At 40.4% G+C, this 26,109-nt stretch overlaps 1 protein-coding gene across 1 annotated transcript in view; it reads right to left on the minus strand.

Annotated features, from left to right (window-relative positions):
• Positions 1-26,109, minus strand: part of RFX8 (regulatory factor X8) — a 70,324-nt gene that overhangs the window by 21,227 nt on the left and 22,988 nt on the right. The window contains exons 3-6 of the mRNA XM_082747079.1: positions 23,808-23,869; positions 22,654-22,740; positions 4,258-4,318; positions 102-212 (exon numbers count right to left, since the gene is read on the minus strand). Coding sequence (XP_082603205.1) covers positions 102-212; positions 4,258-4,318; positions 22,654-22,740; positions 23,808-23,869 — 321 coding nt within the window. The remainder of the gene's footprint in view (positions 1-101; positions 213-4,257; positions 4,319-22,653; positions 22,741-23,807; positions 23,870-26,109) is intronic.

Genomic DNA, 26,109 nt, shown 5'->3' on the forward strand with positions numbered 1-26,109 from the left:
TATTACTCCATCTGGTTCAAATGATCACAGCCAAAATAAGAAGACATCTTCCGGGCATCAGAGGCATGAAAAGTTAGTTTCTCCCATATGTGCAAGCCTACCATTTTGTAGGAATACTTCTTTGCCAGTTCTTGCTCCCAAAATGGACATCTCCTGAATCCAGACAAAGGGGATCCAACTGGGTCTGTCCTTATTGGAGAATGATTTTCACACTAGAAACGATTTACACATAGATTATCTCTTGAAAATAAAATGCATTTTCTTGTATATAAACCATGTAATAATCACATTACCATTACAGGTTAAGGTTCTACATAACCATCTAACCACATCTCTGGACATATTGATCTAAGCAACTTTTCCCCCTTACTTCATTCTAAAGGATATTAACTTTTCCCTATATTCTATAAACTCTGGTCATCAGGAAGTAGTTAGGACTGAATATATTACCCAAATGTGTCACTCTTGTGTTCATGTATTATATATGCTGTATAGTAACATGTGATAAAAAATACTATCTATGAATAATTTAATACCACAAATACATTTATACAATCCTTGTCTATATAACTGTCCCTCTGAAATAAAACCATATCCTATCTAGGTCATGATGCCTGTATTATAAAAATGGTTAGTTATATCAGAAATCCCAGGGCCTGACTACCAAAGAAAATGAAGAGCACCGACTTCAGGAGGACAAATTACAGAACGGTAAAACCTTTTCATCAAGGAGGAAAAAGGTAACATGGCAGGAAGTGAATTCAGCATTCCTTCCTGCTGTCCTCTTTGAGCAAGAGAAGGCAGGATCATTCCTGATTGATTGCAGGACCTTGATTTTATTTTAAATGACTTCTTCAAGGTTTTCCAGAATGACTTTGGAATAATTTCCATCTCATTTCTAGGAGTTGGAAATTGAGCTCATGAAGCCTGCCACGTTGGATTGCCACACGCATGAATGTTCTTCTCTTTATTCTCTCTCCAACCCAATGGTTTGCTTTGTGACAGTACAGTTCCAAGATCAGTATTTCATCCTTTGGTCTTATATCCTCAGATCTCATATACTTAGAGCCTCACTGAGCTACTCACTTATATCTTGCTTAGTAGATTGCTTATGCGGGTTTGCAGTATGTTCCTGTCTATAAGCCAGATGAGGGCAGAGTGGCCTTCTGGACCTCCTGCACCCACCCTCCTGCACCCACCCTTATGGATAGGAGTGGCCCTTGGCCACCATCCCACAAGCCACTACACACAATCGAGAGCAGACACTGCCAGCTTCCTCATTCTCTCATGCTCCCTTGTTATCAACCCATATCACAATGAGGATCAGGGGAACTTAGGAGACATGGTCAACAGTCTTTTCAGTGTCCTGAAATCTATACTACTTAACTCTTTGTGGTCCTGAACCCCTTTGAGAATCTGATGAAAGCAATTGATCCCCTCCCTAAAAAAATGCACACTATGCACTTAATATTGTGAAGATACCAAGTTGAATTTCCTCTTACTGATATTTTTAGAATAAATAGAGGCATGGGTGTCTAAATAAATACATAAAGTAGTTGCATGGAAAGGTGCCATCTCAAAGGATGTCATTTCCAGTGGGTGCTGTTTGGTTCTCACTGAGTTTGCACTGGGTGCTATTCAACCCCTATTCCTCCCATTTTGGAACACTGGCTTCATTTAGAATCATGGGATGGCAACCCTTGTAGTGTGTGGATGTGGGTCATCAGGAAGGATGGGGCAGTTTTGTGGAGTTCACTGGCCTGACCGTCCATCTTCTATTAGAGAAGCACTAAGGAATCATCCAGTCCAATTCTGGCTAGCTTCTCTTACCTACCACATCTTACCCTAACTACATCCCTTTTCTCCATAGCACACCCTGACCTCCTATATTCATCAATGCTCCTGAGACTGATATTGCTATGATCAAAGCCAGTGTTTCTCAAGTGTGGTCCTGAAACCACCTACATCAGAATCCCCGGGAGCACTTGGGGTTCATATCTCTAGGGCCCTAGTAGATCACACGAGGGCAGAAATCTGTCATTTTAATCAGCCTCCCAAGTGAGCCTTATGGACGATCCAGTCAAGAGCCAGAGTTCCAGGAAGACTGTTCTTTGTCTTGCTGCAGAAATCTCTACATTTCAACGTGGCAAAAAAAATCACAGTTCTACCTGTTCAATGTAGTTGAATGTACTATCAGTGTACTATCATAGTAATGTATACTATACATTACATACTATTGTAGTAATGTAAGAAATCATTACAAGGAAAATGTGAAAGTAATCAATTACTAAAAAAAAAAAAAAAAAAAAACATAATAGAAAGCAAGGTTACGTGTTCCTGGAGCTAATTCTTTCCAGGTTCTTCCTATGAAAAGATTTTTTTCTTTCAGAAAAAAATTTTTCAAAAAATTGTTTTAAAATCACAAATTGAAATCTTTCCTTTACAATATAAACAATCAGAACTCTAAAGTGAAGTATGTTACAGAAACACTGAAGTTGGGATTTCTGCAGAAGGCATTCAGGAAAGAATCAGAGGGATTCCCATTCTGGAAAAATAATTCAGCAAAATGACAAAGAAATTCATTTAGATTTCCTAGGTATATCAAATGCAGTTTGGGATTCTCAATAGTTCCAAAAAATGACATTGTAATCTGCAGTGAGAACGTACTGTGTGTCACACCCTAGAGATACAATGGGGGACACTCTTGTCAATATCTGACCCTCTAGGCATTATCTGCCTCCCCTATCAATTCTCCTGGATGCTATTGGTCCTTCCTGCATCCTTGATGACACTGGTCCCTCAGTTATCACCCCCAAAGCAAATGTATCTTGTCATTCTCCTGCTAAAGATGCCTCAATGGTGGCCTGTAGTCTCTACCAGTCTTCTGTATAGGTGAAATGTAAATTCTCAACCTGGCATAGATAGGCTCTCTACCCACCTGGAGTCTATGGCTCCCCCAAATCCTCACCTCTTCCTCCTCACTGCCTGCACACCTCCCAGCATGAATGTAAACTATGCCCTCCAGAAGAATGCTTCCTAAAAGAAGATCCAAGTGACCCCTCCAGGATCAGCTAAAGTACATTGTGACAGGCAGAATAATGACCACCAAAGATGTCTACATCCTAACCCCTGGAACCTTAGATGGTGAGAGGGACTTTGCACCTGTGATTAAGGTTAAGGAACTTGAGATGGGGAGATTATCTGGATCATCCAGGTAGCTCCCATGTAATCACAAGGGTGCTTAACAGTGGGGAGCCCTTCCCAGCTGCAAAGAACCTGAGGGGTAGTAGTGTGAGAAAGACTCAGCCTGCCTTGGCTGGCTTTGAAGACTGAGGAAGGGTCCATGGGCCAAGGAACAGGGGCAGCCTCAAAAGCTATAAGATAAGAAATGGATTCTCCCCTACATCCCCCAGAAAGACTGTAGGCAGCACTTTGATCTTTGCCTGGTGAGAACCATGCCGGACTGTGACTTCCAGAACTGTAAGAAAATAAATTTGTGTTTTAAGCCACTAAATTTGTGTTAATTCTTTATAGTAGCAATAGTAAATGAACACAGGCCACCTCTTCCATGAAACCTTCCCAAATTACTCTGACCCACTACAACCTTTCTCCTCCAATCACACTTTGGACTTCACAATCTACCTACAGCCTACCCTGCCCATTCCACAGCACACTAGTTATTTCATGTTTATCTTAGTTTCTCAACCCTGAAACTGTATTCTATTCAAGTACAGAGAGTAGGCTTTTTTTGTTTTTGCTTTTCTTTCACATCTCATTCAGTCCTCAGGATTGCTGGTCACAAAAAAAGCTTTCGAAAAGTCATTCATTCAATGACACCTATCAACAAGACAGTGTCAAAAGTACTACCATATCATGTTGGCCAACTTCAGTGAAATTCAGTGTGTGATGTCATAGATTAGCTATTGATAGTTCTGGTGTCCTAATTCAAAGAGCTATAACTGTAATATGGAGACATTTTCACAGAAATTCATTGCTAACAACCTATACATCATTCTTAATTATAGCAAAATAAACACAAACAGCTGCTGTACAGTGAACAGTAAGCTCCTTGAGGACATCTGTCCCAGCATTGTGTGTGGCATACTGTGGATAATGAACAACCCTGGTCAAAAGAGTGAGTGGTTAAGGATCATATATAATAAGAACATTAAGCACAGGAAAGCAGTTGTATTTGATCAAGCAATTATTGAATATTGCAGGGTCTATTATAGTAAATCTATTTTATTCCATACTCACTGTTCCTTCTTGTTGGATAATGTTGTTATAATTGGGTTTTTCAAAACCAATGATGTCTCCACTGTGACAGAACAGATAACAGAGAAACAATTTTAGTAAACCACCTGTTTCTGAGCACAAGTATGAAGTGTTCTTCTTTTTCTTTTTTTCTTTTATTTTCTTTCTTTATTTCTTTCTTTTTTTGCAGTAAGTTTACATACATGGTGTACAATTTTATTTCAAAACTCTCCTCCAGGTTTCTATACACAACTGGTGATTAGCACCTGTTTGGAGTTAAAAAAAATCAATTTCTGTAACTGTAACCATATATTTCTTTTGAAGGGTTTATTTCCCTTAGAAGTAAAGTTATGATGTCACCATGGGTAGAACTTGCTCCTGAGAGAAAAGAAAAATTATCATGGAAATTAGATCTTACACTTTCTGATTTGGGGTTTTTAAAATGATCATTTCAGAAAAGATAATATCCTCTGATGTAACACAGCATCTTCACAGAACAAGGAAATGGAGAATAATGAGATGTACATCGCATTTCTCAGATTCATACCTTATAGTGAAGACAGTTGTATGTCACGGAGAACATTCAGTCCTCTCCATGCGGTGTGGGATAATTTCCCTTTAATGCTGGGTATTTGAGACTCTGGGAGCCTAGGGACGACCCTCTTTGCACAGGAAATGAGTATTTTCTGGATGTCAGAAGAGGTGGAATCTCCTTCCCGGTTCTCCCACTATCCCCAGAGCTGTAGCTGCTCTGTCCACGCTAAGTCAATACATATCTTTACACCTGATTGTTTCAACTTACATAAACATGCAAAGAGGAAGGCAGTAGACTAGTGCTCTGCTTCTGGAAGCAAGGCAGTGGTCTTCAAGGTAGGAAGACCTGGGAGGAGGTCAGAGTCCAGGGGCATAGGGGAGATGGAGGTCAATGGCTTTCATCTCACACAGGCAGAGACTATAGCCCCTCCCATTTTCTCCAAATCCCCAGAAGCTCTCCTAAAGGTTTGTCTCTGTCCAGTCTCCAACCCAAGTTTTGGGAAACTGGGCAGAATACTTCACAACATTTCCACATAATATTCTATTTCAAAATAGGGCAAATAGATTTAGGGTCTGGATACAAAACTACCAGAAAACCACCCTCTTCACCTCCCATTAAGAGTTGTTATCATTATGGAAATTGCACTTTGGAGTGCTCAATAACAAGAGAGTTTCAGAACATAGGATCTGGTCAACCTCCCCTCCACATGGCATGATGGATTAATGAATGATGCAAGGAGACCCGTAGGTGAAGAATTTGAGACGTCTTGAAATTCCACTTGTCATATCTCAATGATTTCTTGGGTAGGTGTGGACAATGATGGTTTCTTCAGGTAAAATTTGTAAGGTTCCCATTGCCACACAGGTTCTGAGACATTGCCTCAAGACCAACAAACAATAAATAAAACACCGGATAAAACCTAGAGTGAAAGAAGACAGAAGAGGGGTACCTGGGTGACTCAGTCAGTTAAGCATCTGCCTTCAGCTCAGGTCATGATCTGAGAGTCCTAGGGTTGAGTCCTGCATCAGGGTCCCTCCTCAATGGGGAGTCTGCTTCTCCCTCTGCCCCACCCCACTGCTTGTGCTGTCTCACTCTCTCTCAAACAAAAAAATAAAATATCTTAAAAAAAAAAGGAAAAAGGCAGAAGAAAATATCAGAAATGAAAGTTCACTGAGTAAAGGACTGATAGAAGAGGAATTTAAATAAAAATATATAGTCATCAGCCTTTAAGAGATGTTCTAAAAATCACTTGTGAGGCCTTTTCTCAACCAAATTGGAAGAAGAGCAATTCTATATTGTGTTAATATGCTACTCCTAATATATTTTCTTTGGGAAATGAACGCAAGACCATGGTATGAATATATTCAGCCCCATCCATCCATCCATCCATCCATCCATCTTCCATTGCCTCATCAAATATTTACTGCATGCCTACTATGTCAGGCATTGCACTAGGCCTTGGGGGATATAACTGTGATCATGATGGACAGTCTGTTCTCACAGAGATGACAATCCATAAAAAAGATGTCACATAAATAACTGCAAAGACATTGCATGGGAGTTAAGACAGTTGAAGTACAGGGTGTTAGGGAATATATGTTGGGGGGGGCAGGCTATCGCCTTGTTAGTTTGACAGTTTACATGCCCGTATATCAGCAGCTTGATAAACTCAGGAGGGTGTCACTTGTGATTAGTTAGCCCCTCTGTTTGGTACTTATTACAAGACTGTACTTGGATAGCACTTACTAAACTCTTTTGATGATGACAGCCATATTCATGGGATATTCCTTTAGCTACTTAGAAACAGAAGTCTGGAAGCTACGAGATTGAGTTTTTGACTTAAAAGAACAAGGGAAACCCTCTGCCTTATTGTTCAGCCCCTCTGCTCCAACCCTGATTCTGGTAGCTTTGCAAGCAAATCAGTTGAGGGCAATACTCTCAATTATTTAGGATTTGTAATTGCAACTCCCAAGTGCCTACCACGTGTTCAATGTGGTATATGAGTTTAATTTAACAGCCATCGAAAGGAGGGGTGGGTTACCCTCCTCACTGTTAAAAGGAGGCTGAAAGTGAACCCCATGCCACATAGAGGTCTTTGTGTGTCAGACTAGGGGACACAATCCCACTATTCTCACTGGGATGTTATTTTATTTTTATAGCACTTATTTATTTGACAGACAGAGATCACAAGTAGGCAGAGAGGCAAGCGGTGGAGGGAAGGGAGCAGGCTCCCTGCTGAGCAGAGAGTCCAACGTGGGGCTCCATCCCAAGATCCTGAGATCATGACCTGAGCCGAAGGCAGAGGCTTAAACTACTGAGCCACCCAGGCACCCCTCTTTTTATAGCATATAAATGGGGGATTTTGTTCTTTGAAACAACAGTGACAGGAAAAATAAAATCTCCTCTTCAAAGACAGATGTTAACAAAAGTGTCTATCTCCTTCTGGTCAGAGGGTGATACCTCACTTGTTCAAAAGAATGGCAAGGCTGCCTCTTCTAACCTTTGGGATCCTTTAATTCAGGTCAATGGCTCATAACATGGGCCTGGGCTCAGTGCAATCCTATCTATTTATTTAAAAAATTACCTAGTCTCCAAGACCCCCTTCAAGCAAAGATGCATGAAAGTATGCACCAGTTAGTGAGAGAGAAAGAGGCAGTGTCACAGCTGGACTACAAAGCTGGTGAGCAGAAGATCAGTGATGGAGACCAGACTTGTGGCAAGAGAGGGATCCATGGAGGCCCAGGTTAGGGGCACTGGCACCCAGAGGATCTGGCCAAGTAGGCCAAATGGACACTGCCTTGGCCCCATGCTTTAATCTTTTTTTTTTTTTAAAGATTTTATTTATTTATTTGACAGAGAGAGATCACAAGTAGGCAGAGATGCAGGCAGAGAGAGAAAGGAGGAAGCAGGCTCTCCGCGGAGCAGAAAACCCTATGCGGAGCTTGATCCCAGGACCCTGGGATCATGACCTGAGCCGAAGGCAGAGGCTTTAACCCACTGAGCCACCCAGGTGCCCCACCCCATGCTTTAATCTTAAGACAAGGCTGGGATGAGCTAGAAAGGGAGACTATAGTAGACATGTGGGGTCTACCACTCAAGAGGAGGGGCAACAAGGGTAGGGAGGCCAAAGCAGCATTGGAGGTGATAGTCCAGCTCTTGGGGTACCAGTCAGGATGGCCTCATGTTCTAGGGGTCACTGCCACTGCCTCACTTCCTGTGTGCGTTTCTGACTCAGTCCTGTGCGACATTTATTAGATTGTGGTCAAAAGCATAGTCATTGCTGAAATATGGTTCTAATAAAACCACACCAACATCCAGAGCCAGCCTTGCCACGAACGAAGGGCTTCCAGTCCAAGAGGCCTCCTTCCACCATTCCCTGAGGCCTCAGATGCTTCAATGGTGCCAAATCATGGGGGAAGCCCATGATTCAGAAAGGACCCCAAGTCAAGTCTGCCCAGTGAAGTCACTTGTGTTCCTGGTAAACTGTCTTCTCAGCTCCTGCTCCACAGGGTACAAGCCAGCCCAGGCCCAGGATGTCAGGATTTAACCAGTAGGAATTGGGAGGGGCCAGGAGGTACTGCAAAGAGTCCCCTGGAAATGGAGGGAGAGAGACCTGGGATGAAGGAAGGCTCAGAATTCACCCAGTCCAATAGAGAATCTCGAGCAGATGCCATGCTGAGCGCAGAGCTGGACATAGGCTCCATCTCACAACCTTCAGATCATGACCTGGGCTGAAATCAAGAGCTAGGTACTTAACTGACTGAGCCACCCAGGCACCCCGTTTCTTTAGATAGATTTTATGATCAATTTGGCTAAAGAAGGATCCGGTATGAACAGGGCTGAGACGTGATTATATGGCACATAACTCACCTTTTTTTTCTTCCATAAACTCTTTCAAATGCACTGTTAGCTTAATATGCTTTTTGGCATTTGAGTTTCTTTTAGTCTAACTACAATTTGCATTCACATTCCTAGGTTTTGACATCATTTGTCATTAATCCAAGCTTTCATTTACATCATTTTGGCATCTTAATTTGTCCTCTCAAATCACCCAATAGCAGTGAAACAACTTGAAGCAATTACAAAGGTAAGAGGATAAAATGTAATAAAACCTAATTTGTGGGCCATACTTGTTTGGTGTCCAATTGCAGAGCAAAGGTGCTTTGTCTTCCAATCATTAAGGGACCTAATTTCAATTTTGACTCAAAGCACATGAATAATTATGTTTCAGTTTGATTAGGAGATGAACTTAACTTGATGAATATTTTTATAACTGAAATTAAAATCGTAAATGTATGTAGTCATATTAAGGACGTGTATCATTAAGATTGCAAAAGAAGCTTTCTTTGGTATAATTTTGCTCCTACTAATGATATTAATCACTACAATCCACTGAGCATTTATTTGTTGCTAACTGCTTCACTTTGTATTACCTAAATTCTTCCAACAATCCATGAGGTAGGTAGATAATAATTATTATCCCCACTTTATATATTGGAAAAGAGAAACAACTCAAAGATCTAGAGACCCAGCTCTGACTCAGAGCCTCATCTCTGTTACCCATTCTACTATTCTATCTTGCGAGATGTATATGTAGGATAAAAAATAGTATACTTGAGAAGGACAAAGTAAGACATAAGGTATTGAAATTTAAAATAGAAAAGAACTACCTTATTTTTAAAACTGGTTTGCTGAGTGTTGTTTGTGGATTAGTCATATTCTGCATTGGGGGCTGCTGCTTTTTATACTGCTTAACTGTACCCTGACCCATTCGATTTTATGAACAACTTAATTGCAAAATGATGACTGCAGGGAACACCCTGGGAAATGCTGAGAGACTAACTCATTCACGTTCACCCTCTTGAAGTAAAACTCAGCAACCAGAAGTTAAGCTTCACCGGCAGACAGCAAATAGCACGTTGCCTTGTAGTGCTGGCACTAGCTGGAGCTGGGAGAGTGCGGGAGGTTTTGTGCAAATTGGATTGTCCAGTGTTCGTGAGCTTAGGAGCATTACCTGCTTTTAAATTCTTTTCCAAACAAGGGTGCAGTCTAGGGTATAATTCTCCACATGTATGTTTCTTGAGTTGCTAGACAGCAACCAGGTAATGTGTATTTTTTTAACCTTAACAAGTTCTAACCAGCCTTGAAAACTATAGGGTGGACAGGGCCAAAAAGCGGGTTGCAACTTGGACACCTTATTAGTGCGTCAGAGTTAGGCCCTCTGGGCTCCTCAGAACCAGGAGGACTCAGCCCCTGCCGGGTGCCATGGCTCCACAAACAGAAGGAGAAGACACCCTTCCTGGGTCTGGAGAAAGACTCTGAAGGAACTGTTGGTGTTCTCTCTGACATCATTAGGTCTGTGGCGCCCACAATTGCCAGGCTGACAGCTCCCTGTGAACTCATTCTCCTTAAGGGGGGTGTGGTCTGAAAGATGAACCCTTTGCCTTTCTGCTTTGTCGGCACAACTAGCCAGCTGGGGACCCACAGCCTCAGATTCGGTAGGCTCAGGGCCCACTGAGGCAGCCCCCTGAGCTCATGAGCTGGCAGAAGAACAAAGGACTGAAGAACAAAGGCAGAGAATGTTGAAGGCACAATTTTAGAAGCTTTTTAAAGGCTTTTAATACCCTAAGTTGGAAAAGCTGGGTGGGAGAGAGAGAAAGAGGTGGAGAGAGGGAGATTGTTGTTGGGGGAGGAATGAGGGCAAGGGTTAGTTTCCATATTTCCTGAGAGAAACATGAGACTCTCAACAATTGATTTCAGAACTTACATTAGGTAGAATGGGGATTCATCAATTTGCAAAATGACAAAAAAATTTTCCTTGGAACATGGTAACGGGGATTTTGCCTCAGAGGCAGAGCATAACAGTGAATTAGGCACAATAATACACACACTCTCCCTCCATTCCCTGCTTCTCCCCAGACAATAATAAAGCATTTTATACTCTGGCCTCAATTCTTCAGTGAGTTTCTAGGTCAGCAATTATACCCAGGTCCAAGTCTCAATCTGGTTGCCAGCTAAACAGGATTGGAATCTGAGGAGGCCTATTGCCTGTAAAATTATGTTACCCCGGAGAGGGGAGCCGAAGGGAAAACGTTCTGGATTTTGTGAAGGAGTTCTTTTCATATGGTGCACACTGCATATTTATAGTTTGTTTTTTTTTTTTCCAAAAAAAACCCCTCAAATTTTTCATTTGCTTTGAAAATCAAACCTCGGTCTCTCCTTGGTTCAGGGCAGATGCTGCCTCAGCAATTTTGAGAGAAATTCAGCACCACCCCCACTCCAGCCCAGTGCAAGCAAATGCCATTAAGACGTGGGACTCCTGATTCACTCCTTGGCCACCTGTTCAGGTGGCCAGTGAAGGGGATCATCAGTGCTGCTGTCCCTGGCTCTGGATCCTGTCTTCCTGCTGCTTCTGCTTGAGTGAAGGGTAGAGTGATGTCAGAGACCTCGGCATCAGTACTTCTATACTGATGAGCTTTATTGGAGCCATATTGGAAGAGCAATATGGAGGAAAGATGGAGGAGATAGGGGCTTGTATTGAGACTAGATTTATTTTAATTAGATTATATGCTTCTTTGTAGTGCTTGGTGGTGGTGGTGAAGAGGCAGAAAAGTTCCCCAAAGCCACCCCTTTTCTACCAAACCTGGTTCCTTGCCAAATCTCTAATGCTAATGCTCTTATTGGTGTTGCCATGTCTTTCCTTAACACAAGGTCCTAGGGGAGCAGAAGACAAACAGAGTACCCTTGAACAGCAAGCACACCGCTCAATAACTCAGAGAGTTGTTGCTGGGAATGGAATATATTCCACTCTAAGACACCCCTAACAAGCCATGCTCTTAAAAAACAAAGCAACTCAATGACAACAAAACCTAAACATTCAGAGTCCTATTCTTCTCTTAAGAAAGTTTCATAACAAAGTTTTTTAAATTAGACCACACATGGAGAAGTGCCTGCTTCACAGGGGCATTCAACTTTTGGGAACTACAAATAAACTCATCTGTGGTTTGCTGGGGTTTTCCCCTCTGTGTTTTAAACACTGGGGAGATCATGCTCTTGGAGGTGAATGTAAGAATACACTTGAGCCGACTTAACTGCCTGCTGCCCACTGGGGTTGAAGACTTCCAAGAGTGCAAGGCCTGTGGGGACCCCTCTTGCTGTGCACCTCTTGACTCTAAGGAGTCCTGCTTGGTTAGACTAATGACACTACTTAAGGTCTCCAGAAGAAAAACAATTGGTCTGCCATTGCAAATTCCACACAGCGGAACGTGCCGAAGAATGCTTTGAAATAAAGGAAAGACCTGAACTCTGTGAGAAGAGAGAATGGGTGTGAGCAGAAGGAGAAATAAGACATCTGCAGAAATAGGCAGGAGAACACTGTGGGGAGACTTCATGGGAAGTGTCCTCATGTAGGATTAGGTCTCATTAATTATTTGAAATTGAAATTTTTAATTGATGTAACTGTAGATTGACATATGATGATTTGGAGAGCTTCCTTTTACATTCTGCCCAATTCCCCCCAATGCTAACATTTTGCAGAACTATAATACAATATCACAACCTGGATACTGACATTGATATAATTCACTGATCTTACTCAAATTTCCCAAGTTCTACTTAAACTCATTTTTGTGTGTATTTAGTGCTCTACAATTTTATCATTTATAGAGATTTGTGTATCCATCCCACCAAAGACAACATAGAGAACTCCCGATCACAAGGATCCTTGTGTTGCCCCTTCATCACCACAGCCATCTCTTTCTTCTCCACCCCCAGGTCTCTGGCAACCACTAACTTGTCATCTACTTTATTTTATTTTATTATTTTTTATTATTTTTATTAACATATAATGTCTTATTTGCCCCAAGGGTACAAGTCTGAATCATCAGGCTTACACATTTCACAGCACTTACCATAGCACATACCCTCCCCAATGTTGTCCTCTATTTTAAAAACTGTCATTTCAAAATGTTTTATAAATGGAATCAAAAGATATGGAATCCTTAAAGACAGGAGTTTTTCACTCAGCATTTAGAGATCTATCCAAGCTGTTATAACAATAGTTTATTTCTCTTTGTTGTTGAGTAATATTCCATGGTATGGCTATACCAGAGTTTGTTTAACCATTCACCCAGTGAAGCAAATCAGGGCTGATGCCAATTTTTGGCTGTTTTAAAGAAAGCTTTTATGAACATCTATGTATGGGTTTTAATTTTTTTGTTATTTTAAAAAAGATTTCTTATTTTAGAGAGAGAGCACAAGTAGGAGGAGCACAGAGGAGAGAGACTCTCAGCAGATGCCACACTGAGCATGGAGCCTGACAAGGGACTCCCATCTCACAACTGTGAGATCATGACCTAACCCGAAACCATGTTGCATCCTTGTACAGGTTATTATGTGGACATAATTTTTCATCTGTGTGAAACCATATGTACTCTTGGATAAATGTCCAAGAGTACAATTGATGGTTTTGATGTTAATTGTATGTTTAGTTGTATGAAAACTGCCAAACTGGGCTGCCCAGGTGGCTCAGTGGTTAAGCGTCTCCTTTGGCTTAGGGGTCCCAGGGTCCTGGGACTTAGCCCTGTATTAGGCTCCCTGTACTGCTCCCCTTGCTTGTGCTTTTTCTCTTTCTCTTAAAGAAATCTTAAAAAAAGAAAAAACCTGCCAAACTGTTTTGCATTCCTACCATCAATGTGTGTATGAGTGATGCAGCATCTCTGAATCCTCATCAGCACTTGGTGGTTGCTGCTGTTTTTTTTATTTTAGTCAGTCTGACAGGTATGCAGTGATATTCCATTATGATGTTAATTTGCATTTCCATAATGATGCTTATGATTCTTTTATGTGTTTATCTGCCACGTGTATATATCTTCTTCAGTGAGATGAATATTTGTGTCTTTTGCCCATTTTCTAAATGGATTTTTTTTTTTATTGCTGAGGTCTGAGAATTCTTTATATATACTAGGTACTAGTCCTTTGACAGATATGGTAAATTCAAATACTTTCTCCCAATTTGTAAATTATCTTTCCATCCCCTTCATAGTCTTTCACAGAACAAAATTTTTAATTTTGATAAGGTCAAACTTATTAGCGTTTCCTTTTATGAACTGTTACTCTGTTGTCAAGTCTCGGAATTTTTGCCTAACTCTAGGTCCCAAGATTTTCCATTTTTTTTAAGTTTAATATTTTTATGGTTTAAAAGTAAGTCTATGATCCATTTTGAGTTGATTTTTGTGTAAGTTGTGAAGCTTAGTTGTGAGTGTTTTTTTTTCCCCCACATGTGGATATCTAGTTTTTCTAGCAGCATTTGTTGAAAATCTAGTCTCCTTCCATTGAATTACCTTTGCACCTTTGTGAAAAGCCAGTTGAGCATATTTGAGTGGATCTATTTCTGGAGTTTCTACTCTGTTCCATTGATCTGTGTCTGTGTCTCCACCAAAACCACACTGCTCTCTTGATTACTGTAGCTACATTACAGTAGTGTTTCCTCCCACTTAATCTTCTTTGTCAAGGTTGTTTGAACTATTTTAGGGCCTTGCCTTTCCATAGAACTTTTAGAATAAGCTTGCCTATGCCCACAAAAAACCTTGCTGGGATTTTTTTAAAAAACAATTTCACTGAGAGATAATTCACATACCATACAATTCACCCTTTTAAAGAGTGCAATTCAATGTTTTCTTCGCATATTCACAGGGTCATACAATTGTGCAGAAAAGAGATAACATAGTGGTATTGAGACTGCTCTCCTTAGAAAGGCCTTCTGCTAAGATTGGCCCTTGGCTGGAGTCTGGGAACTTGGTTCCCAGCGTGTTCCCAGTCAACAGTTAACTGATAAGAGTAGTTCCCTGTGCCTAGACTGTTTGTGCAAACAATAAAGTTTATATAGAATAACATACTTTCTTTTTGGGAAACTGTCATTTTGGTGCATGCTAGGAAGAATGTCCTTATGACCAGCCCCCAATAAAAACTTTGAGCATGGAGTCTCCTAATGGGCCTACCTGAGCAGACCCATATATATGTGTTGCTGTATTTTTGTTACACAGAGAAGTGTGCTCTTTGTGGTCCTCATGAGAGAGCAAGAGCATATGGAAGCTTGCACATAGATTCCTCCAGACCTCTGCCTCTTTTCCTCTTATGCTCCAAGTGTATATCCTTACTATATCTCTGTAGTATATTTAGCCATAAGTATGAATATATTATTTTGGTTTGCCTGATTTATCTTGTGCCACCCAACCTCCCAGATGGTGCAGCCTGAGGGAGCTAGAGGGCTCTTCCGAGACTGCCTGGGGGATCTCTCTCTGTGGGACAAGGGTTCCCTCCAATGGTGCTCCCCAGCTGCCTCTGGGTGCACTGGAGACAGAGGCTTCTGGACTAGGCCACTTGCTATATAGCTCAGTCTCCTTGACAGATTAGCTCACACTCTTTAGTGTATCTCTTGGTGAAAAAAAGGTGTCTCAGACCCAGCAAATAATGAGAAGGCTTTCTCTAGCTGTTTATTTTTGGTGGAACTCCCTGTTGCTGCCCCTTGCTTAATATTATTAGAGGAACTAGAGGAGAAATGAGTCTACCCAGATGCCTTATCTTGCTGGGGGGGGGGGGGGTTTGGGAAACAGTGGGTCTGGGTGATCGGGGGAATATACAGAGCGCCCTATCACTGTGCTGGTTGAGCAGTCCTTGGGGTCCCCAACCAGCTCATTTTCTTCTTACCACCTTTCAGAGTTTTCTTTTGCTTCCTGCATTATTTCCAGTGTTTACAGTTGTATTTAGCAGGGAGAGGCAGAAAAAAAATGTATCTATGCCATCTCTTTCCAACCAAAAGTCCCTACATCATCATATTTTAATTCATCATATTTTAATTTGTTAGGCACAATCATATCATCAAGCATTCCAACTATTGGTAACATTAATTTATAATATATATACGGTCTACTTTCAGAAGTTTTCTGAGGCAGCTAGGATGATGTACAGGGAACAAGATAGTGTAGTTTCATTTTTCCTTTCTGCCTCCCTCTAATACAAATAAATACCCTGGAACTTTTACAGTGGGTCATGATAAAAAGGCTCCAAAACCTGGAAAGAAGAAGGTGAACTGCTAGAGTCTTCTCGCCACAGTGTGGTGAGTGTCCTGGGTTTTCTTTCTATGTCCTATACATAGCTGGACTGGATATTGGAGAGAACTATAGCCCCGAACTGTCAATAGGCATAGACATAAATCCCAAGAAAAATCTGCACTCCCTAAACAAAGGAATAGGAGAAGGAAGCTTAACAGAAACCTGGAGTGGGCTGCTAACCTTGCTTCTGGAGCATGGGTTGGCGACCCAGTCGGACCACAGTGGCAGCCTCAACATCGTGGTGAGATGATCCACCCTCCAACTCCACATCCAGGGCACTGACAGGTGGGCTAATCCACCTGCATAGACAATACTGAATCCTTTAGCCAATTCAATAGAGCACAGAAGGGTAGGCATGCTATCCAAAGGAACAATGCCAGCAGAACCTGGTATCTCCCTGCCCGACACCAACCATAAAAGAACCCAGGCTCAGCCACTCTGGCTGTCTGCATTCCACACAGAAAGTGGACCAGCAAAGCAGGTTCAGCTCCTATAGGTAGCACCAGTAAGGAATTGATCATATATCCATCCAATGTCAGAAGAATGAAGCAAACCAGAACAGGGTGCAAGGGCTCTGAAAAATAAACTGTCTTTGGGACAATAGTACACAAAAATAGGCCAGAACCTACATGTTCCACCTAAACCGTGGTAAAGGAGATTTAAATAGGATAAAAAATATAATGTTATAACACAAATGCTCAGGATACAATAGAAAATCAACAGAAAATACCCAGGATACAATAGAAAAATATGTAGATCAATGGAACAAAATAGAAGGCTAGTAGAAAACCCACACATACATGGTCAATTAGCTACAACAAAGTAGCCAAGAATATACAATGTTCTTTTCAATAAATGATGTTAGGGAAACTGGACAACCATATGTAACAAAAGATAAAACTTCCTTATGCTACAAAAATGAAATCAAAATGGTTTAAAGACTTGAGTGTAAGACCTGAAATCATAAAACTCTTAGAAGAAAACATAGGTAGTAAGCACCTTGACATCAATCTTAGCAATAATTTTTTTTTTGATTTGACACCAAAAGCAAAGACAAGAAAAGCAAAAATAAATAAGTGGGACTACATGGAACTAAAAACCTTCAACACAGCAAAGGAAACCATCAACAAAATAAAAAGCAACCTACTTAATGGAAGAAAATATTTGTAGATCATATTTCTAATAAAGGGTTAATATTCAAAATATATAAACATACAACTCCATAGCAAAAAAAAAAAAATCTGTTTACAAGTGGGCAGAAGATCTGAATAGTCATTTTTCCAAAGAAGACATACAGATGGCCAACGGGTACATGAAAAGATACTCAACATCAGCAGCGATCAGGGAAATGCAATCAAACCACAATGAGATATCACTTCACACCTGTGAGAATGCTAATACCAAAAAGACATGTTGTCAAGGATGCAGGGAAAGTAAACCCTTGTGCACTGTTGGTAGGAATGTAAATTGGTGCAGCCACTGTGGAAAACAATATGGAATTTACTCAAAAAACTAAATATAGAACCACCATATTATCCTGCAATTTCACTTCTGGGTATTTATCCAAAGAAAATGAAAACACTAACCCAAAAAGATATCTGCCCCCCTATGTTCATCACAGTGTTACTTATAATAGACAAGATACGAGACAATCTAAATGTACATTGACATTTGAATGGATAAAGAAAATGTGGTGTGTGTATTCCTCATGATGGAATACTATTCTGCCATAAAAGAGAATAACCTCTTGCCATTTGCAACAACATGAACGCACCTTGGGGATGTTATGCTAAGTGAGGTAAGTCAGACAGAAAAAGACAAATATTGCATGGTCTCACTTATAGGAGGAATCTTAAAAAAAAACAAACACACTCAAAAAAAGCAAAACGCCAGGCTCATAGATACAGAGAACAGATTGTACCTTTTGACTTCAGTTATAAAATAAATAAGTCCTGGGGGTATAATATACAGTTTGATGACTATATTAATAACATTATAGTACATATTTAGAGGTCTCTAAGAGAGTAGATCTTAAGTCCTCATCACAAGAAAAAATTTTGTAACTACAAAGTTATTAATATTAAAATATTAACTAGGTTTTACTGTGATGATCATTTTGTAACATATGAGAACATCAAATCATTATGTTGTATGCTTGAAATTAATATGACATTGTATGTCAATTATAGAGAAAGAAGGAAGGAAGAAAGGAAAGAAGGAAGGAGGGGAGGGAGGAAAGAAGCTAAGAAGGAAAAGAAATAACAAGAATTCAGTAATAATAACAGGACCTAACCCCTAATAACAAAAATTAGGTAAGCCACAATTTGAATAAGAAAAGGTAACAAACTGACACCAATATTGAGATGATTTAGAATCTGACAAAGATTTTCAAGCGATCATTATAAAAATTCTCTAACAAGTAGTTATAAATTCTCTTAAAACAATTGAAAAAACAGAAAACCACAAAAAAGTAGAAGTTACACCAAAGAACCAAATGGGAATGATAGAACTGAAAAATACAATGACCAAAATAACAACCATATACATAATACCGCGGAAAAAATGATAGATATGATAAAACGTATATATCAAGGTCAAGAGCAATATGCTTAGAGTCATATTAAGTGCTTACTGTGTGCCAGGTCCCATTTCAAACATTTTCCTTGTATTAATTCATTAAATCCTCACAACAGTCCTGTGAAGAGATATTATTTTCCTTATTTAAATTTCTTTTTTTCTTCATTCTTTTTTTAGGGAGAGCACACATAGGGGGAAGGGGCAGAGGGAGAGAGAGAGAGTGAATCAGGGCTCAATCTCACAACCGTGAGATCATGACCTGAGCCGAAATCAAGAGTTGGACATTTAACCGACTGAGCCACCCAGGCACCCCATTATTATTATTCTTATTAATAGATGAAGAAACTGAGACACAGAGAGGTTGAATGACCTGCCTAAGATCACACAGCTTACTAGTGGTAGAGTCAGGCAGGCTGTTTCAGAGTCTCTGCCCTTATCCATGTATAATACTGCAGAGTATTATGCTGCCTCTTTGAAGGCAGAGGCTTAACCCACTGAGCCACCCAGGCGCCCCCTATGCTGCATTTTTGAGAGAATTAAATTTATTTCAGTGAGAAATCTCAATGGGCCAGCTCTGCCAGGCTGCTGAACAAGTCTCCTAGCTGGTCACTCTGCCTCCTCTCCCATTTTCTTGCACAGTCCAGTCTTAGCATGGTTGCTGGGAGGATCTTCATTTAAAACACAAATCAGAAACACCATATGATCCAGTAATTCCACTGCTGGGCATTTACACAAAGTAAAGGAAAACAATAATTTGAGGAGATACATGCACTCCTATGTTTATTGCAGCATTATTTACAATAGCCAAGATATGGAAGCAAGCCAAGTATCCACTGACAGATGAATAGATAGAGAAGATGTGGTATATATACACAATGAATAATATTACTCAGCTATAAAAAATGATGAGATCATGTCATTTGTCACAACATGGATGGACATGAAGGGTTATTATGCTAAGTGAAGTAAGTCAGATAGAGAAAGAAATACCATATGATTTCACTTGCATGTGGAATCTAAAAAACAAAACAAATGAATAAACAAACAAAAAGCAGAATCAGAGCTACAAATAGAGCACAAACTGGTGATTGTTAGAGAAAAGGAGGATGAGGGATGGGCACGATGGGTGAAGAAGAGTGGGAGGTACAGGCTTCCAGTGATGGAATGAATGAGTCATATGGATAAAAGGTTCAGCATAGGAAATATAGTTGAAGCATTGTAATAGCCCTGGATGGTGACAGATGGGAACTACACTTGTGGTGAGTGTAGCAGAATGTATAGACTTGTTGAATCACTGTGTTGTACAGTTGAAACAAATATAATAGGCATGCCTACTCAAATTTTTAAAAATTTAAAAAAATCACTTCCCAGCTTAAGACTCTCCAGTGGGGGACGCCTGGGTGGTTCAGTTGGTTGGACGACTGCCTTCGGCTCAGGTCATGATCCCGGAGTCCCAGATCGAGTCCGGCATCGGGCTCCCCTCCACAGAGAGTCTGCTTCTCCCTCTGACCTTCTCCTTGCTCATGCTCTCTCTCATTGTATCTTTCTCAAATAAAATTAAAAAAAAGAAAAGAAAAGACTCTCCAGTGGCTCCCTATCACACTCGGAATAACATTCCAACCTCCTTGCCAATACTTAGAGGTCCTACTTTTATGTTCAGATTCCACTCCTCCCACTCTTTTGGTAATTCGCCAAACTCCACCTTCAGATTTCCTTGCTGTTTTTTTTGAACTCATCCCTGCCTTGGGTCCTTTGCACTTGCTCTTTCCTCTGCCTGGAATACTTGTCCTCCCAGATCCTCACTTCGCTGGCTGTTTTTTCACCTTTCTCTCAAAAGGCATCTTCTCAAAGAGGCCTTCCCATGACCCCATTTTATTATTTTCAGATTAATTTTGCTATTGTTCCATTTTTATTGTTTTACGTCTTCCCCACTAAAACTGATGAGAGGGGAGGCCCTGTTTTTTTGTTTACTGCTTAATCACCAGTAACTAGAACAGAGCCTGACTTATTGTAGGAACTCAAGTATTTGTTGAATGAACAAATAAATGAATGGATGAGTTATATAGATTTTATTACCTGAACACTAAAGAAATAACGTTTTTTTGTTTTGAGACCTAATTTAAAAACATTTTTTAAAAAGATTATATTTATTTATCTGACAGACAGAGAACACACAAGCAGGGGGAGGGGCAGAGGGAGAATCAGACTCCCCACTGAGCAGGGAGCCCAATATGGGGCTCTATCCTAGGACCCTGGCATCATAACCTGAGCTTAACCAACTGGGTCACCCAGGCACCTCTGTTTTGAGACCTGATTTTTTAGAGGAATTTGTCACACAGGTTCTTGTATAAAAGATACAATAAAGCAGAAGACATTTTCATCCGTATGCTTCATAGATTATTAACAATAGTGTATCATTATATTTCTGTATTTTAAGATATATTTAGTATTTCTAAAAATGTGGAATGGAATCAATAAGGAAGTTACCTTAAATCTTAGTACTTAAAAAAACTCGCTTAACTGGCAAAGACTTTAGCGTTTATCAATTTTTTAAATATGTGTTGAGCATGAAAAGCTCCTGGTCCTGGGCTTATCTTATGGATAAGCCAATGTCACCCTTGTTTGTATCTGTGTCTCCTGGCAGCCCTCCTCTTCCTTGCTGAAGATAAAACACAGTTCTTTTCCCCCCACAAAGACCCGTTCTAGACCCTCACTCTGTGTGTGACATGGACCCAGACATCTCAGGACACTCCTGGCCTCTCATGGCTGCTGAGTGCTGGTCTGGTCATGCTGCGGGACACTCTAAACAGCCTGCTGGGTGATCTGGGGCAAACAAAGAGACGTCGGCTCTAGCTTTTCAGGAGTGTATGGGTCAGCAAGCCAGAGAATACATTTGCACAAGGAGAGTTCTAACCTTAACCGAAATAAGTCTCCTATTTCTTCCCTTCCTTAACTTCTCTATTTTTGTTGATGTAATTTTTCCGTCTTTGTGACTAATCGATGAATAAGACTTTGAAGCAGAAGAGCTGGTTGGAAGAAGAGCATAATGACTTTATTTGAGGTTAAGTTTGAGGTTTCAGTGGGACAGGCTGGGCTGAGTCAACCAACCGAAGACCCTGCCTTGGAGAGGTCTTTGAGATCTGCCTCTTTTTTGATTCAGGCGCTCATCAGAATGACCATGGCAGCTTTGGAGCCATCTCTGGGCTGACTCTCTCCTTCCCAATCTAGCTAGGGATGGCTGTGGGGTGACACTTTGTTTAGATTCTTCTGTTAGTAGCATATATTGAAATAAGGAAGTCAAGAGGCAGAGGTGATTTGGAGGGAGATTAAAAATGTAGATTTCTGGGGCACCTGGGTGGCTCAGTGTGTTAAGCCTCTGCCTTCAGCTCAGGTCATGATCTCAGGGTCCTGGGATCGAGCCCCGCATCAGGTTCTCTGCTCAGCGGGGAGCCTGCTTCCCCCCATCCCCTCCCTGCTTGCCTCTCTGCCTACTTGTGGTCTCTGTCTGTCAAATAGATAAATAAAATCTTTTTAAAAATGTAGGTTTCTACATACTAAATATGAAGAGCCAATGGGTCATGTAAATGAAAATATCCAGCAAACAGCCTGAGAGGAATGGCTGGGAAGTGGGAGAGAAAGGGCCATGGAAAACGACTTAGGAGGAGGAAGTCATCCGTGGGCGTGCAGTGATAGGTGAAAGTTAAAGAAGGATGAGATATCTTGGGACCAAGGGGTAGGAAGAGCACCGTTGGTTGAGTCTCAGGACGATGACTGCACTTAAGGGGAGGGGAGCAGTAAGGAGACAAGAAGGGTCACTTGGGAAGAAACTGGATAAAGCAGTCTTAAGAGCTATAGAAAGTTTTAAGAAAGAAGAGGCCAATTCTGTCATATTTTACCAAGAAGTTGGGAAGAATGAATGAAAAATGGTTTTGGCAAATGAGATGATAATTATAAGGAAAAGTATCCAAGAAAATGAACTGGAAATGCCTTTCTCTGGCCAGTGATGTTGCCAGAGTCTGATATACTGCCCACGTCAAAGCCGTGTTGAAGGATGTGTATGTTTCTATCCATAAGAAGGATTAGTAGCAGAATAGCCAAAAACACAGTTAGAGTCAACTATCTCATATTCATCAGACTGTGACTTGTGCCCAAAATACTTAAATGACAGATACTAACCTGTGGTACCTTTTTTCACCCAGAAGGTAACAATACTGGGCATAGAAGAAAGAGCTTTTCTTGATACAGATTCCATCATAATGATACCTGAAAAATAAAGGTTGTCTTAACGATCATGTCAAACCACTGACATGTTTTACAGAAGCCACAGAATAGACTAGCTAATAAAGATCTGAGTTTTATCTACAATGCCATTTATCAGCTCTGTTAGGTAGACCGTTTCATACTATTTCATACACATTAGCTTTAAAATGGGATCATAAATGCTCTACTCTGCTTTCCCAGCTTAGACATTCTAATCTCAGAGACATGTGACAGAGAAAGCCTCCTCCTGCCACCGCTGTGAACCTTTTTAAAGCGAAGGGCAGTGACATCCACATTCCCTCTACCAAGAACTAGACTCAGATTCTCACAAACCCAAGAAGGCAGTCAGTTCCTGCTCTGCAGCCCAGGCACTCTGCTGAGCTGGGAAAATGCAGCTGCTTGTCTAGGCTCACAGCAGCAGAACAAAATTTTTTCAAATGAACTATTACCCAATGTTTAGTTTGGCAAACGTTTCAGCTGTCTTTATTCCCTCGTGGGTAGCAGGCCCTTTTCCTAATTTGGCTTCCATCCCTTCTCACTGATTTTCTGATCTAACTGATTTCTCCTGATTTTTCTTGATTTAAAAGAAATAACAATAGTAATTGAGTGACAATTACACCATGATGCACCTGATAACACTGGAATTTCCTTTTGTTTTAAGAATACATAGAGTCTGGGTACCTGGTCTCTGGAAAATAATTCAAATATGCTAATTAGGTGAATACTTAGAAATTTTAGTTCAAAGAATAATTAAAACAGTTCTGTAACTCCATGTGTGTAATTATTTAAATATGTCAACAGACATCTACAGGTCTAAACACTTAAAGTGTTGAAACAAGAAAACACTTTCATATTTTAACAAAATCACTAAGAAAGTAGAGACTAATATTTAGTTCTAGTATCACCCAAATTATTCCAGGCAGTAGGATTTCATGTGAATATGGGAACTCTTTGGTAGCGTTGATATTTCTATTTTGTTTAGTTTTGCATTTTTGTGTCACCCATTTTGTGATTTTTCAAAATGTTTGTTTATTCTAACATTTCAAATAAAACAAAAACGATAAACCTACCTGGCACTTCCTCTCGTGCCTAGCCTCCGGGTGCCGAGATCAGGAAAAACCAAACGCACAAGCTAAAAGAATAAAACAGACTTAAAGCTGCAATTGGAAAACTTAGAAATAAAACTTACAGTTTCTCCTCTTATAAGGTTTCAGTTGTATTTCCCTTTTTTATTATAGAGAAAATATGTGCAAATAAAATTTGGAAAAAATCAGACATGTATAGGGACAAAAATATACCATTCAGAGGAAACTACCATTTAAACCTCAGTGTGGTTTAAATGAGGTTTTGTGTGGTTCCTTCCAGTTTTTTAAGATTTATTTTAAAGAGAGAGCACATGCATGGGGGAGGGGAGAGGCTGAGGGAAAGGGAAAAGGAGAGAAGCAGACTCCCCACTATCCCCACTATGCGTGGAGCCCATCACAGGGCTAGATCTCAGGATCCTGATAAGGGCCTGAGCTGAAAGCAAAAGTCAGTCTCTTAACTGACTGGGCCACCCAGGTGCCCCTTTCCAGTTTCTTTTCTTTTCTTTTCTTTCTTTTTTTCCCCCTTCTTTTTCTTTTTATTCTTTTCAAATATTTTATTTATTTATTTGAATGAGAGAGAGAGAATGAGCAGTTGGGAGCAGCAGGGGGAGAGAGGGAGGGAGAGAGAGAGAGAGCAGACTTCCTGCTAAGCAGGAAGGCTGATGCAGGTAGATCCCAGGACCCTGGGATCGTGATCTGAGCCGAAGGCAGATGCTTAAAAGATTGAGCCACCCAGGCGCCCCTCTAGTTTTTTTTTTTTTTCCCCCAAGTCTCCATATGTGTATGGATTCTGTGGGTATGCACAGGAAACAACTGGTGTCATACAATTAGCATGTGTACAGTTTTGCTTTTGACTTTCTACCCTCTACAGCGTACCATAAACATTTCCCCCTTGTCATTAAGAATTCTCTAAAAACAAGAAATAGCTGCATAAGAGTCCAGCATGTGAGCTGCCATAATTTAACTATTTTCCTCTTTTTCCAATGTGATAGTCATTTTCACTTTTTATTATTTACTTGTTTACCTTATTTTTTTGTTTTAAAGGTTTTGGTAGCAAATGCTATTAAAATATTGAATAACATAGCTACTTCTGACTCAACTTCTCATCTCCCAGATATGTTTTTGATGTGTTTTGTCAGCACTGACATTATATTTATGACACATTATATTTTTTAAAAATAGAAGCCTATTCCAGTTTCCTAATTAGAAGAGGTTCATGACATGCATGGTATCCAAGTGCATGTCTTGTTGAAAGTGGAAATCCTGGAGCATGGTGGAATTAAAAAATACAAAGCATGGATGGCATGGTGTTTGAAGCAGTCAAGTAATGATTTCCACTATTTTTCTCTAGTTCCCTCCATAATCATTCAGCTTCTGCTTCTGCTTGGTTTCTTGTTACATCCCTCTTTCTTTTTTTCCTTTTTTTTTTTTTTGAAGATTTTATTTACTTATTTGAGAGAGTGTGAGAGAGAGCAGGAGTGGGGGAGGAGCAGAGAGAGAGGGAGAAGCAGATTTCCCTCTGAACAGGGAACCTGATTCGGGGTCTATCCCACTGACCCTGAGGTCATGCCCTGAGCTGAAGGCAGACACTTGACTGAGCCACCCAGGAATCCCCCTCCCTGGATATTTCTTTTTTTCTTAACTTCTAAGCAGCAGGGTTTAACAGTGGCATATAATGTTTCTCTTGCCTGGTTCTAGGCCCTACCTCTTCCAATGGGAAGCCACCCAAGCCCGGGTATAGAGGAAGAAAAATGAAGGAACAAGAAAGGCAATTCTTGTACAATTAAACACCAAGGTTATGCGGCCAAATTGAGAGGTTCCTTTAGGGAAGAGGTCCAAAATGTGCAAATGAAGAATAAATGATAAAAGAAAAAGTCAGCAAGTCTAAAAATGCAGAATTAGAAGCCAAAAATTCCTACTTTCAACCACAGATTCTAAAAATTCCATCACCTCTTAAGAAAATCACTTAACACCTTCACTCTATGTGAGCTGTAAAATAGTAGGTACCTAAAAGAATTATTATAAACTATGCAGCAGGCTCAGATTCAAGGCCCTGGGAAATAATCTGGTGTTTTAGAGGGAGAAGCAGAAAGAAATTGCCAAGTTGCCTGACACTATAATAATCTGCACATTTTATTTTATTGAGTAATCCCATCCCCAGACTATCTTGTGATTTCATTTTATGATCAGGTTCACCATAGTTAAATTTTAAAACCCATTGAGATAATTATTTCCAAAAAATGTAATAAGTAAGAAATGTATATATTTAATAGATGGACAACTCACA

This window comes from Mustela nivalis (assembly GCF_964662115.1).
Source record: "Mustela nivalis genome assembly, chromosome: 8".
Taxonomy (NCBI): domain Eukaryota; kingdom Metazoa; phylum Chordata; class Mammalia; order Carnivora; family Mustelidae; genus Mustela; species Mustela nivalis.